This window comes from Rhodnius prolixus, unplaced genomic scaffold, assembly GCF_049639745.1.
Source record: "Rhodnius prolixus isolate KJV_2025 unplaced genomic scaffold, Rpr scaffold_5, whole genome shotgun sequence".
NCBI classification, from domain to species: Eukaryota; Metazoa; Arthropoda; class Insecta; order Hemiptera; family Reduviidae; genus Rhodnius; species Rhodnius prolixus.
The window spans coordinates 26,577,633-26,593,031 of NW_027411624.1; the positions used below are offsets into that span (position 1 = coordinate 26,577,633).

Consider the following 15,399-nt stretch of genomic DNA (forward strand, 5'->3'; position numbering starts at 1 on the left):
TCAGAGAGATAGCACCACTGGCGCGTATCGAGGTTATGTTTAGTTAGTAGCATCTCTTGGAAGAACACACACCAAGTTTCAGCCAGATCGGTCTATTTCTTTGTGTTTGGCATTCGTTTGAATCGAGGAAGTCGAGTGATTTTCAAAAAATGGACGAAAAAGAATTTCGTGTGTTGATTAAACACTACTTTATGAAAGGCAAAACGCCTCAGGAGACTAAAGAGAAGCTTGATAAACATTATGGTGACTCTGCACCTTCGATTAGAACAGTTTATAAGTGGTTTCAAAATTTTCGGAGTGGCCATATGGGCACAAGTGACGCTGAACGTTCTGGACGCCCTGTTGAGGTTACTACTCCAGAAATCATTGATAAAATCCATGATATGGTGATGGATGACAAAAGAGTGAAGGTGCGTGAGATTGCTAGTGCTGTGGGCATCTCGAATGAACGGGTACATAATATTTTGCATCAACATTTGGACATGACAAAGCTATCCGCAAGATGGGTGCCGCGATTGCTCACGCTTGACCAAAAACGAAATCGTGTGAAGTGTTGCAAGGACGGTTTGCAGCTGTTCCAGAAGAATCCGCAGGACTTTAAGCGTCGTTTCGTCACTGTGGATGAAACATGGATACATCACTACACTCCTGAGACCAAAGAACAATCTAAACAATGGGTTACCAAGGGGGAATCTGCGCCAAAAAAGGCGAAGACCGTTCCTTCGGTCGGAAAGATTATGGCGACTGTCTTTTGGGATTCGCAAGGAATAATCCTCATCGACTATCTGGAAAAGGGTAAAACTATTACAGGTGCATAGTATTCATCGTTATTGGACCGTTTGAAAACCGAGCTGCAAGAAAAACGCTCACGATTGGCCCACAAAAAAGTCCTTTTCCATCACGACAACGCACCAGCTCACACCTCAGCAGCTGTGGTCGCAAAATTAATGGAAATAGGGTTCCAACTCGTTTCACATCCCCCCTATTCTCCAGACTTGGCTCCCTCGGACTACTATTTGTTCCCCAATATGAAGAAATGGCTGGCGGGAAAAAGATTTTATTCAAACGAGGAGGTGATTGCAGAAACGAATGGCTATTTTTCAGACTTGTACAAATCCTATTATTCGGAAGGGATCAACAAACTAGAGCAGCGTTGGACGAAATGTATAAGCCTAAAAGGAGACTTCGTTGAAAAATAAAAAAGGTTTACCCCCAAAAATTAAGTAGTTTTTATTTTTGCACGGACTTTTTAAACGACCCTCGTATTTATTTGATTGGAATAGATGTTTTTACAATTTGCTGGACAGAAATACAACAGGTTTATAAAAGCTTGGAAAAGTCAAGAAAAAATGCAAATGTTTACTAAAAAGTTTAAATTTTAAGACAGGTTGTCAGTTATTAATAAGAAAAATTAGGTGAAATGCACATCAGGTATTGAATTTTAAAAAGTCCATGTACAAATCATCGTTACTTTTAGTTGTGTTCCTTACTAGAAGTAAAAAAGACTAACTTCTAAAATACATAGAAATACATTGAAAGAATAATAGGAAAAGTGATCTACTGATGTCAAATGTTAACAAAATTGATGCAAATAAGCTTAAATAGATTTTTATTAGAAATTAATTTTACTGTGTATGAAATAACATCTAGTTCACACCTCCTTTTTCGTTCTACATTGAGATATAATTTTTTTTTTTTTTTTACATGAAGAGGAAAAATGAAAAATTAAGGAAGTGACAAATTTTACTGCTCACAGAAGCCACTAAATATTGGAAGATATAAATAAAAAAAAAACAGTTGAGTTCATATCACGAAGTTGGCGCTTTCTAGTGCCTGCTCAAAGAATTAGTTACATTACATAACACTGTTTGGTGGTAATGACCCACTTCAGGGAAACTGTTTTTACGTTTCTCTTCCTTTTTATCGTTTAATTTCCGCTAAAAAAACCTAACTTAGCATTTGTTTTTGAACTATTATTACTTCTCAAAGATTTTTTGTTTAATTAATAGCTTTGTGCTACTATAAAAAATCATAAAACTTTCAATGTGAATGCGAAATTGTAATCTATGTTTTAAAAACCGATAATTTAAATTCGCTTATTTTCGATTGTAAATGAAAAAATAGCATTCTTAAGTCCGTTACCATTATAAAACTATATGTACAATAAGTTTCATATAATGGAGACATCTACAAATAAGATAAAAGAGCATAATTTACTATGCATATTTCCTATATTTGGAACGACCATAACTGAAAATTATATATTATTTATTTAAGATTGAGCGTTAAAATGTTTATTAAAATATTTTCCAATAATTAAATTATAGCGTTAGATTATAATCTAAGTGGGGTTTAGCCAGCCACCATGACCCTGTAGTTAGAGCACCCTCTCCAGATCTGTCTGTTTGAATAGACTTAAGAGTCTGGAGAAGGGCTTCTGCGCAAAGTATAAAGGCTTGGATTTTTCTTTTATGAAGAGCCGAACCCTCAGCCCTCCATAGGAACGCTGCAGTGTTGTTTTATCTTCTTTCTGACAAAAACCTGCACACGCCATACTCTGCCAGGCCAGTGTGTGTATCTTCATTCTAAAACGTCCGACGAAAAGGCCGACTACCAACCTAATGACCACCTGACCTTCCTTGGAATAATGCCTCAGGAAGATTGATCGACTGTAGGATGAGCTTTTTTCACCAGACCCTGACATGGCTTTTATCTCACCATTCCTACGACTTACTATCCACTCATTCTCTGATGGACACCGTGATAAAACATTTTTCTAAGCCACAAGATGGTGCAGAAAGTGGTTCAAAATTATTGTATCCCAATACTTAGCCATGTTATAGAAAGGGCCTACTGAAAAAAAAAGTCAACCGTAAAATGACCCCGTTTACATTGGGTTTCAGAGAATAATTCTAAAAAAATAAATTTTCGACTCTTTGACATAGATGTCAGCCTGTCACAAGTGTGTATACTAGTCTTTAAAGTCGCTGTCCTAAAAAAAGTTCATTGATATTTTTAAGCACCTGGGCCTACAAGACTATTAGTTCTATTTATTCTCAGTAAATAAGCTTTTTGTGTTGCAAAAAATGAATATAAAAGTAAAGTTTTATCAAAGCGAGCAACTTTGCCATAATTTACGTAATAACCAGACCTGTCATTCCCGTTCATACATTTTATTACACCACTCTACTACAAATAAATATTTATTTATAACTAATAAAAACGAAATTCATAGTATTGGAGTGACAAGATATTAGGAAGATGGTGAACCTCCATCATATAAGTTCTCCAAATATTGCTTGGAACTTGTAAAGATTTATAATTTAAAATGAACAAGTCTTACTCTAATAACTTATCTCCTAAAAACAATAGGGTGCTCATTTGTTATAATGTAATTAGTAGACTGCTGAAGTGAATTGAGGCAGTCTAAAACGTTTACATTCGCAACAACATTTCTCCTTCGACTTTTCAGACTTTAGACAAGAAAGAGGAATAATGTTATAAAAATGAAAATAGGAATAGTGCAGAGCGTCACCAAAGCCAATCCCTAATATAAAACGTTGACACAAACCAATGATAGAAGGCTTTTTACCTATTTCTGTATTTTAGTGTTTTCTTTCCAGTTAATTACATTCAATTTAATTTTCATAAGACTGATTCTATATAAATTTCATCAACTTCTTTTTATTTTGTTATTGTAATTCAAATGTTTATAAATAATATTTATTCAATGTTCTTATTCACAAGTACACTTGTTATAGTAATGGGTTCTTCCTACTATTTAAATAATCAGGTAACTAGAGATATCTAAATTTATATCTTAAACAGTAGAATATAAATAAAACCACAAAACTTGAAGGAAAGGCCGCAGAAATAGTAGAGTTAATAGAAAGGCTTTATTTCTTTAAATACAACAACCAGACCAGACCATGCCAAAGCCAGGAGCCTTGAGTTCTAGTCTGAAACGTGATATGGCACACTTCTGTTTCGCCTTCTCCTGCTGCATAGCCAAATAAATTTTAAATATATCCCAACTTGCTCAGTAACCTAAATAACGACCATACAAACTGGGACACTACTTTGACTGCCACCAAATTTGGTTTTATACGCGTAGTCACGACAAACACCTGGAATTTCTTTTTAGTATTGTCTAAAAATAAATTTGTTAGCAAATAATCTAAAATTTACTTCAGAGAAAACCATCAACCGTCCCAGTAAAATATTAAGACTATGAAATACTTTAAACAAAATATTTAAATAAAAATAAGATCTGTGTCAATATTAAAAGTCATTGTCGCCCGAAAACTTTTTTCAGAGCACTGCCGGCTTCCGGTAAGTGTTCTCTTGTGGCAGTTAACAATGTCCATCACCTTGCAGTGAGCTGTGAGAAAGACAGTTTTAGGAATCCGCACACTGCAAGAGAATCCAGTGCACTAACCACTTAGCTAATTCCTTCCCTAAGTTATATTGAATAAAATATTAAATAAACATTTAGAGTTATATAAGATTAGTACTACTTGGTTCTTTGTTTTCTCTTCTTTAGATTTTAATATTATTATAATTGTATTAAATGATAATTTGTTTGATATTTTATATTATCAATGAGTTTCCAGATGTTCCTCCATAAAGGTCAGTGTTCTAAACCAACTATTGAGATACTTGCACTTGATGAATTCATTGTTTGAATAAAATCAGCTCATATTTACTTGTGATATTTCAGATCTATCCCACAGGAAGCCCAGCCTGATTATTACACTTGAGATAAAAACAAAAAATTTGTGTCAGAAATTAGTCTGCAAAGATTCAATTAAATTATTACTTTTTGATAAAAATCGTTTGTCATTTAGAGGAACATTAAGTATGAGCGTCCAGTTTTGTTTTAAATGAAGTATTTAAAAAAACACACAAAATGTTGTATGTAAGAAATGTAAAGCATGCGTTTTCTCTGAAAACCTAATTTTAAAAATATTATAGCCGCAACTCTTTCTCCGAGCTGTAAAAGATGGAGTTCTATTACTATGCATAGAAAAAAACCTTTTCTTCGCAAAATTATTACAGATTGATTCGCATATTTATTTTGCTATTCAACATACTTCAAGAAAATTTTCTGTATAACTTCTTCTACATAACTTCAAGCACCCAGAACAATAAATATTTAATAATTGGCGATATCAATTACCATTCTAGAAACTGTCGTTCAACGTTACGCATTTTGATTAGTTTGCAGTTTTTAACGATCAACCCTTATACAACTGTCGTACTGGATAGTTTTAAATAAAGTAACTCTTAGGGTTAGGTCCTCTCCTCTCTGCGTAGATTGCAATGAGGAGGAGGATTTCAAACATATAATAATGATATGTCCACGTTATGTGGTAGAAAGGAAACGAATGTTTGACGACGTATACAGGTATTTAAATACACCATTTCGCTACGAAGACATAATATTCTCCACCAACATCTATGTGCTTAGGTATAGATTTGCTATAGAGCAGAGCTAGCAATGAAATATGAATGTATTTAAAAGTTATAGCCGATTAGAATGAATGCAAGAAAATGATTAGAGAAGGATTACGTGATTTTAATTTCGGTTAAGCTATAAGGATGGCGGGAATATAGAGTACTGATTTATCCATTAGCTGTGGTTTATGTAAATAGTTGTATATATATATAGTAGAGAGATGAATGAGTGGAGTATTTATAAATAAGAATGGAGAGTGAGTGTTATTCTAGTGATAAGCACCTAGACGATGCTGGCTGTATGGCGGAAGCCAATGCCAAAAAAAAAACCTTTGGGTTCAAGATGATTTCAATAAACATCCTAAATAAGAAAGTGACCGCTAAATATTTTCAATTTTGAACGATTTTCTTATGTTTTCAGGTAGGAGAGTGGTCGTGGTGGCGGCCACTGTGGAAGTAGTTGTGCTGCGATGTCTCGAGGCGACGTCGGCGGCCTACTGACCCTGCACTACGGCAAACACCATACGTCCGTCGTGGCCGAGGTGAGGCGGTGGTTCGAGGTAGAGGCGCACGCTGATCTGCGACTAATCTGCCAAAGTGGCACGCAGTTGGCCGCACATTGCCTAGTTCTAGGTTCTGCTAGTCCTTTGATTAGACGTTTGCTTAGAGAGAGCCAACCGGGGGAGCCAGTAGTAACATTACATCTGCCGGATATCAAAGCTCAACACATGAGAAATATGTTGGATTTCCTGTATACTGGACAAACATGTGTACCCGTAAGTATGTTGACATAGCATTTTTTCTTTATATATTTTTAGTAGGGTTACACAGTTGACAGGCACTATTTCCTAGTCACAGCCTGTTTTTAGATGACGAATTTCTATCCCTTCGAAATCACTGATTCCATCTCCAGTTGTTATTTTTATATAAATTATGCTTGAAGTTAACTATGTTATTATTAATTAAATTTAAGGAAATCAATAAAAAACATAAACTTTTTATAATTAACACTATTTTCTCTTAACCCTTGAAAATCAAAAAGTTCCTCAAGCTACGAAATTGTTCGCAACATTAGCTTCGTACAGTTTCGCAATGGAAGGATCACTTGGAATGTAAAAAAGGAAAACATTAATGCCCTTGAAACTTAATAAATTGAACGGTTTGGAAAAAAGTTGCAAAGTAAAATGGATGATTTAGAGTTTTTGCGTTCCACCTTAAAACAAAACTACTGCTAATTACGCAGCAATATCGACGAATAAAAAATAGTCATTCATATTACTTATAATTAAACATACGAATAAATAGTATAATAAAATTTCTATTTTTACACTTTTTGTGTTAGTATTTGTCAGATATTTGGCGTGTTTCAAGTTTAACACAAAAGCATCTTATGGAGGACAAATTGCTAAGGAATGACAGCATTTTTTTGTCTCGATCAAGAAATTTTATTACAAACTTATAGTTATTAGCCGAACTAATAATTAAAATAAAATAAATTAAAAAATAAGTTCCAGCTGACAGTTTCGCTTTAATTGGATGTTAATTAATATAGAACAGTCATAGAACTTTTACATAAGACGTCTGTGCAAAGGCTGATTCTCTAATATATATAACTGTTACATAAAATTGTCTGGTTTAAAACTATCTAAAATTTACCCGAAATCTGTTTCCAGCCTGCTGAAATGCCTGGAGTGATTGAACTATTCGAACTGTTGGAAATCAAATCAGAACTCTGGGAAGAAAAGGCAAAAGAAGCGGAAGAACGAAGACAGAATAACATCGGTGCTTCTATCAGCGGTGGCAATGGTAGCAGTTCTAGCGCGAATTCTAGTACGGGTGGCATTAGCATTGGCGGAGGTGCAGGTTCTGAAAGTGAAGAGTCTGTTGGCTCTGTAACAGCGGTAGGACAAGGAAGCCATGAAGGAAATAGCAATAGTCCAACAGATCCTTCCGTATCAGTGGCGGCCAGGTCGTCTCCTGCAGTGACCACGCCTACACGTCGTCGTAGATCTTCATCCACACCAGTGAATTTGTCTCTGAATTCTTCTGAGCCTTATGTAGCTTCACCGCACATTGTTATTAAACAAGAACCATCGGCTACACCGTTGGACAGTACAGACTCGCAGGTTTTACTTTATTAAACGAAATTTCAATGAACAATTAATGTTAGTATAGATACTGTTTTGTTGGTTCCACCTTTTAGGTAAATGGTTAATTAATTATATTTAAATAGAAAAATCTCAAATTCTTGGTCTGATTGCTTATAAGTTAATAAAAGAATAACACCTGTATGCAAATAAAGGGTACATTATGTTTCATTCTACATTTGCAGCGCCCCTCCACCGGGTGTTCTGCATGTTGATGAAGGTAATTAAAACCTATCAGCATTAAATTTCAAATATAGAATTTAGTTAGACCATTCATTGTAACCTTACCATTATTTTATAAAGAATAATAAATATTTTGAAAGTTCTGAAATAAAGTAATAAGTATATTTCTCCAGAATTTTGGACTTTATTGAGTAACACTCACAAGACTTGCTATACTTAGCTTGCTTAATTCTTAAAGAGGCACTAAATGTACAATTGATGAAAAGTAGGAATTATAAAGCAAAAATAAAGAAGTATTCAATTATATGTATAGTACGTATGTGCTTCTGCACATTCAGAACAACTAATTTAATAGTTGGGTGTTTAGCCCCCCTGAAATCACCTTAAACAAAATAGGCATCATCTTCTTCTTAAACTTATGGTACCAAGTTAATTTTCATTAATACCTTCCAACTTCCTTGTCTTAACCACATTCTAATAGAGAGTCATCTTAGAACAAATCTCGTACTTCCATTGTCGTCCCGTTGTTCAGAATTTTCCAGGATCATACTATTTTTTCGTTACCTTCTTAAAATATCTTGGCAGTGCCATTTTGTCGGAACCATACGTATATAGTGTAGACAACTCTTTTAGTAAGCCTCAAAAATATTGTCAGGACTGCTTAGAAAATTATATACAATATTAGATTCATAATTCTGCTATGACCTGAATGAAATGTGCATTAATGGGTTAGTTTCGCTAAGAAGCCAACTTTTTAATAAATCTGTGAATGTAAAAGATCTCTTCGGCCTTCATTTAAAGAAAAAAAAACTATCTTCTTGTTCTTTCATAAAAGATCCCCTTTACATATGTCTACCTGGGCGGGAATGGCTTTTTTTTTCATCCAGTCTGTTACTTAGGCTTCACTCATCTAAATAATGAATAGAAGGGGTTTAAGCTTCTGTCTTGTCTAAGCCAGTTCTTGTATTGAACTTTTTTAAATTGGCAGACGCTATATTTACATAATTCATTGTCCGAAATATCGTTTCTCTAGATCTTTCAAAAGGCTAAGGGAGTCCTTGTAACTCTTATCCTTAGTAATTATTTACTATTGAAAGCTGCCATTATTGTGAATTATTTTCATTTAATTTCTTTTGATTGAAGTTCATGATTTACCTTAAAAGCCTTTCCAGAATACGAACATCTTATTTACAGAATAGAAAAATGTGCATCTTTAATTCGCATGATGAGGTTCAGGCCTACTGCAATACAGTGAAATCTTCCCATGTCGTCCATAAACTTTATTTTCGGCTCTCTCATCACCATTCAAATTCAGCTTTCTTACCTTACTTTATAAGTTTTCAATTTTTGTTGCAAGAATATCAGTTGTTAAAATTATAACTGACTTTTTTTTATTTAACTTTTCTCCTTGAGACGTTGGGCACCAGTAATATATTCTACAATGTAGACAGCTTATTTATCAAGTCCCTGAAATGATATCAGCATTGTTATTTAGATATTTTGATATTAGATTCGTAATTAGTAATTCTGCTTGACCTAAATGAAGTTTTCCTTTATTAATTTGTTATACTAAGAAGCCAAGTTTATATATAAGCTTGTATATACTTTTTAAAAGCGCCAAGGTAGCCGAGCGATTTAGAGGCGCCGCCCGCATAGCTGTGATGTATTTTGGTGATGGTTTTATCCCCGTTAAAGGTTTTGATTTTATTTAATTTGTTAAATGAGAAGATTAAATTAATTATGTTTAGCTATTGTCTCCGTCCACGACTCCTGTTCGGTAGTTGGAACTAAAGTCCGCCCGAAAAAATATTCATTACTTTACTAAATACTGAATCTTCGAAACTTATTTCTGAACTCTGGACGAGAAATTCCAAAATAAAGCAAATATAATTTCCCCCTACAAAACGCTAGATTAGATTTGGGTCAGTATTTCGTTTATTCCATTATTTATCTTTTTCCAATTCATTTCTTGGCTGTTGCTTCGAACATCGTTCTATTCGCCAACAGAAATCGAGCCCATAAACAATGAGAATAGGATGCTCGTTCTTTATTATATTATCTTAAGATATAATAAATTAATAAAATCCAATAATATTAAACGGATTTTTGCTTACTAGAAATAACTTTTAATATTTTAGAACTCATTTCACAAATAATTAAACTTAATTTAAAAAAAAAATCTTTTTTATTTACAGTCAGCTGAAAACTTGAGTAAAATGACTACGAATCAAAACAGTTATTCACCAGGATTAGAAACCAGTAGCGAGGAGGAATCTAGTAAAAGACCTATGGAGCGAGCCAATGCTGGAATGCTTAGGTATCAACCTTATCAAATGAGTCATCATAAAAGAAAGTCCAGATACATGGAAGATTACAGGTATGGCAATGGTTTAACAATGATTTAACGCTTGGCTCTTAAATATTAAATATCTTTAATATCCTAAGTTTAAGAACCTCGTTTTCATTACATTTTATTTTGAGTGGTTCAAAGTTATCATCAAGAATAGATTAAACATAGATAGAAAAGTAGTTTTTTTTCACTATAATATTATCTGCTGCAATATAAATATTTACTTATAAAAGTCTGCCAAGTTAATCTTATATATGTGCTAAATTTTAAATGAACTTAGCATTTAAAATGATAAGTGAAATAAAGCACTTAAAAGATTGCTTTCTATGATTCAGGTAGTGTAATGAATGTTCATGAAAGTAATGAAGTAATGAAATTAAAGCAAAGAAAATGAATGATCATCACAAATACAACCAAAGAATCATTTAAATTAAACTATTTAAATCATTGTACTCAGCAATAAGAATCGTTCACGAATATAAGAAATATTTGCATAAATGATTATTACAAATATACCAGTTGTCTTTTTTATTTTAAGATAATCTACTATATTATTTTCGCACTTTCTGATTTCTACATTTATTTTCTAAAAAAAAATTGGATAAATAGTTTAGATGACTCGGGCGACACTGAATCCAAATACTACCTCTGCAGATCTATTAAAATATTGGTGAATTAAAAATGACTTCTAAGTACTGTTTGACTGTTTATGCAAGCCAGCAAAATCCACTTTACTCTCAAATTGTTTTGTATCCTAACATTTTGGTGTTATGTAAATGTGATATTAAATCTAATAGTTTTTTCTGAAATGTTAGTCAAAACTTATTCCTCATGTGCACATTAAAACAAGCATTTTCCATGGTTGTTGCCCAGATTCAATTCCAGAATTTGTCAGAGTGATATCACGTTAGTAACATCCCTTTCCAAGCTTATCTTAGAAAAATGTGAGCAGTTATTTTGTAAACTACCTTACACACACACATAATTTTCTTTGTGTGGTTCAAGAAGATCTTTTTCATTAAGTCCTTAAATTTTTTTCTTTACATATTCTTTGGCTAATCATAAAATTATATCATTGTGTAAAAACAACTTTTATAAAAGCAATTTTTGCAGGACAAATTTGGAAGATGATGACCCGCGCAAGCTGCCAGAAGAAGCACTTGTACATACAGCTGCAGAAAACTATGTTGTAACGCCTCATCGGAAACGGAGACCTGGCTTCCATAATGCACCTGCACAGAATCCACCGTTTGTACCATTTACTCCTTCTTATATTGATGAGATAGCTGTGTTGAGAAGCCATCATGTGGTGCAAGGAAGACATCCATCGGCACCATTCCTGGTGCCACCAGATCATCCGGCTGCTTTAAAAGCAGGCTGTCCACCAACCGTTGAAGTATTCAGCCGAAGTAGCGGAGGCGGCAGTGGTGAATCTTTAGCATCACAACCACACCTGTCACCGCCGAGACTCCATTATCCTGAACCACCCTGGGCCACTTGGCCACTACCTCCACAAACTACAACAAAAAAAGAGGAACCGTCACCTGTAGCTCACGGTACGTTTTCATCAATCGCAAACTTTTAACCTAGAGATTTCTTCATAAATTGGAAAACACATTACAGTCTAAGATCTAAAAAAAAATAAGGACTAAAAAATTTGATGTAGGTACTCACATAACTTTCTTAAACTAATCTCATGGTTCAAGACCTTAATTTGTATTACATGATTAATTCTTACTATTTAATCTTACTTATTAATTATGTAACTTATCTCACTGAAATGATACGTTAGAGAGAAGTCTACCCATATCATTCCTCCAGCACCATCCTTAACAGAATGCCCTAGAAAAATTATAACATAAAGGATAGATCTATTTCATGTTGAGTACATACTAAGTTTAAAGAAAGTCATAGGATTTATTGTAAATAAAAACTAAAAAGTATAAAACATCCATTCAGTAAAATGATAATCTCGTTTGAAGATTTTTTTAATCTCAAATTTTAATATTACATAGCATTAAGTAGGTATTATAAACCGTACGTTGTATTAAAATAGCACTTGAAAGAGAAGTCCAAGCCCCCTCCCTAAATGCCCTGAAAAGAATTTCTGTAAAAACAAGGTTTGAAACAAATATGACAGACCTATGTAAGTGCAATGACCTTGCAAGCTTAAAAAAAATCGAATTGTTTTTAAAATCTTCAAAAAAAAAAAAAAAAAAGAAATTCCATTCTGTAAAGTGAAGAGGTTTCACTTTCACTGTCAGGCCCTATGAAGAACACAGTTTGCCTTTAGCTCGTTTTTGTTTAAGATTCATCAATATCTGGGAAGCATCCGGAGCTTCAACAGTTAATGCTAGCCTACGGATACTGTTCTTTCGTTAAATAACTCTGTTTCCAGATAGTAGGCTACAAGAGGATTATAGATGGAAAAACTGTACGTAGCCAGCTGAATTTGAACCTGAAGACTACCCTGTTCTAAGTCCAGTGCTTTTCCACTGAGAATTCCTTTACTTGTATTCAGTATTATATATTTAAATGTGGAACTTGACCGAATTTATAAATTTATCCGTTATCAATAGATTTGAAATAAAAAGCTACTTTTACGTATCACAAGATTCTAATAAATGCATTGAGGGTTAACTCATTTCCTAATGTTTTCAAACAGACTCCTACTTCGTTGCACCAATTTCAACCAAATTGGGCACACATCTTTCAGAAGAAACAATACTATGAGGAATTATTTGAAAAAAAAGAAAATGTGAAAATATTTATAACTTACTAATTTGTAAGTTGGACGTTGGACCCTGCTAGTGAAATAGGCGATTACTACTATTTTACTACTTTATATAACAATCACTTGGGCAATCGTTTTCAAAGAAACTTATAAAATTGTCTTGTTTTTTATATTGCTTATAACGCAGTAAGAAATCTCCTTTTCCTTGCTGTCGCAAATAGCCTATTGTTGACCTCATTTTTTCTTGCTTCCTATAGTTGCAGAAATTCTTTAAATGCAAATATTCTGTCGACCAGTAACAATTTATAGATTGTTTTTTTAACAATCTCAATAAAAGATAAATTAACAGTTTAAGGTGAATAAAAAATATTTATTTTTTAGATTAAAATCCTGGTGTAATGTTTCTAACTTGATTAAGCGAAGTCTCTTTATAAGTATAACATTTACATATCGTAAAAATTATACAACATTTTCTTTCATTTTATTTGTTTCAGGCGACAGTGAAGAAAGCAGTAAAACGCCAGCCCGTGAATATCGTTGTGAATACTGTGGCAAACAGTTTGGTATGTCTTGGAACTTGAAGACACATTTACGTGTGCACACTGGCGAGAAACCGTTTGCGTGTCGCCTTTGTGTGGCTATGTTCAAACAGAAAGCCCACCTACTTAAACATCTTTGTTCAGTGCACAGAAATGTAATATGCGCTTCTGGCGGGGGTGGTGGTGTACCTGGTGACAGTGGCGATACAGGAAATTTTAATTGTTGTTTTTGTACACAAACTTTTGAATCATTACAAGAACTTATCAGGCATTTGTCTGGACCTCATAATAATTTGTTATTAAGTAAGAATCTCCCTGAGTGACAATACCCAAAATTATTGCCTTATTTGATAGTATGGTCTTAGGAAAATTAAATAGAATGTTCATTACTTAGCTGAATCAAAGCAGAAAGAAGTAATTTCATTGGATATTCAGTAGCTCTCTAGAAGAAAACATCGAATAGCTCTATATATTCCACTTTCTATCTTTTTTGTGAGTTATGCCCAAGTTTTACAAATTCTTTGAACGGGTGTTTTTTTATTACTGGTTAATGTCTCACTCTCGAATCCCAAATGTACCACAGAAATTAGGAAGAAATTTATTTTTCTTAAATGAAACATGAGTTTTCAGAAGCTTTGCACTATTATACGATCTATGTCGCAGGTTTGCTTAATAGAAAAAAAAAATTCCATTTAACAATGTCCATTCTACTGAACCTTTGAAATTATAGTAAAAATATAATCTTGTATAAATCATCACTTCAGAAAATGCTAACTGCAATCCAGCTAACTTTGCTTCAAACAATAACGTAATTTCTCATAAAAATGCAGTAGCGTACGAAGACGAAGGCTTGGATGTTTCAGAGATGTATTTTTAACTTAGCATAAACAGTTAACAATTATGATCTTAAAGCTATTATATGATTTATTCAAGAGTAATTTTAATAAAATAACTGCAGATAGAGAAAACTAATACCATACTATCCAATGAGGTAATTCTTATTGCTTTTAATATCTACATGACAAGAAACAAAAAGATAATTATAACGAATAGTACCAGTGAAAGAGAATGTGAGAAACAAATTTATTTTTAATGATGTGTGATGTGAGTTACCATTGGATTTTTTATTTTAATTTCTAATTTTATTTTCATAGAAAATAAAACTTTAAATCACGAAGGAAAAGTGTTATTATGGGTTAAAAAAAAAAATAAAGAAAAATTAGAAAAGAAAAAGTAACCCTAGTAACAAGAATGTTCCTGATCGTTAATGAAATCAGTTAATTTTTATTTAGGTAACGGAAATTTGTCTACCTCTAAAAATGCTGTTATATATTTAATTCTAATAAATTAAAAAAAAAAATGTTTAGTGATAGTTAAAAATTCTACGAAAGAAAAATTACAGAAATGAAGAATGTAGAATTCGTAGAAGAATCAGAAAGAACAATAAGTTTATTTTTTAATTAAAAACTAAATAATAAATTAATCAAAGCCCTTTCCAGTATTTTATCAGATCAAATTTTAATGACATCATTGGCTACTTAATTAATTTTATATTTTAAGAGTTGGGAATTGTGGAAGTTTTTAAAAAAAATGTTTTGGAGATATCTACGAAAATCACTCTTAGCATATAATTTGAATCTGTTGCATTCTTAGTTTTCTTTCTTTGTCTGATGTAATTTGCTAACTGGAACGGACTTATAACTCGCATAAAAGTCCATGCAACATTTCTGGGTTTTTACTAGCAAATGTATTTACATGGGCAGGAGTAGGGAATCAAAAAGCTACCATTATTTGCAAATCCATAAAAAATACAAGATCATCGGGTAACATTTTACTAAGACTAATCTGTACTAAGCAACTCAACAAAATATACTAGTACATCTTAGGTAACGAACCTCATTAATTACTAGTACTCAAAAGTAAAATTTAGCAAGCCCACTTCGAAATAATTATTTAAACTGATTTTTTAAAAATTCTTCACCTACGCGT

At 33.0% G+C, this 15,399-nt stretch overlaps 1 protein-coding gene across 1 annotated transcript in view; it reads left to right on the forward strand.

The window, feature by feature from the left end:
* The window catches only part of ken (zinc finger and BTB domain-containing ken and barbie protein), a 43,110-nt gene extending 28,462 nt beyond the window's left edge, over window positions 1-14,648 (forward strand). The window contains exons 2-6 of the mRNA XM_074135281.1: window positions 5,879-6,233; window positions 7,131-7,583; window positions 9,983-10,164; window positions 11,251-11,693; window positions 13,366-14,648. Of these exons, the coding sequence (XP_073991382.1) occupies window positions 5,928-6,233; window positions 7,131-7,583; window positions 9,983-10,164; window positions 11,251-11,693; window positions 13,366-13,733 (1,752 nt within the window). The 5' untranslated portion in view covers window positions 5,879-5,927 and the 3' untranslated portion in view covers window positions 13,734-14,648. The remainder of the gene's footprint in view (window positions 1-5,878; window positions 6,234-7,130; window positions 7,584-9,982; window positions 10,165-11,250; window positions 11,694-13,365) is intronic.
* Window positions 14,649-15,399: the final 751 nt, after the last annotated feature.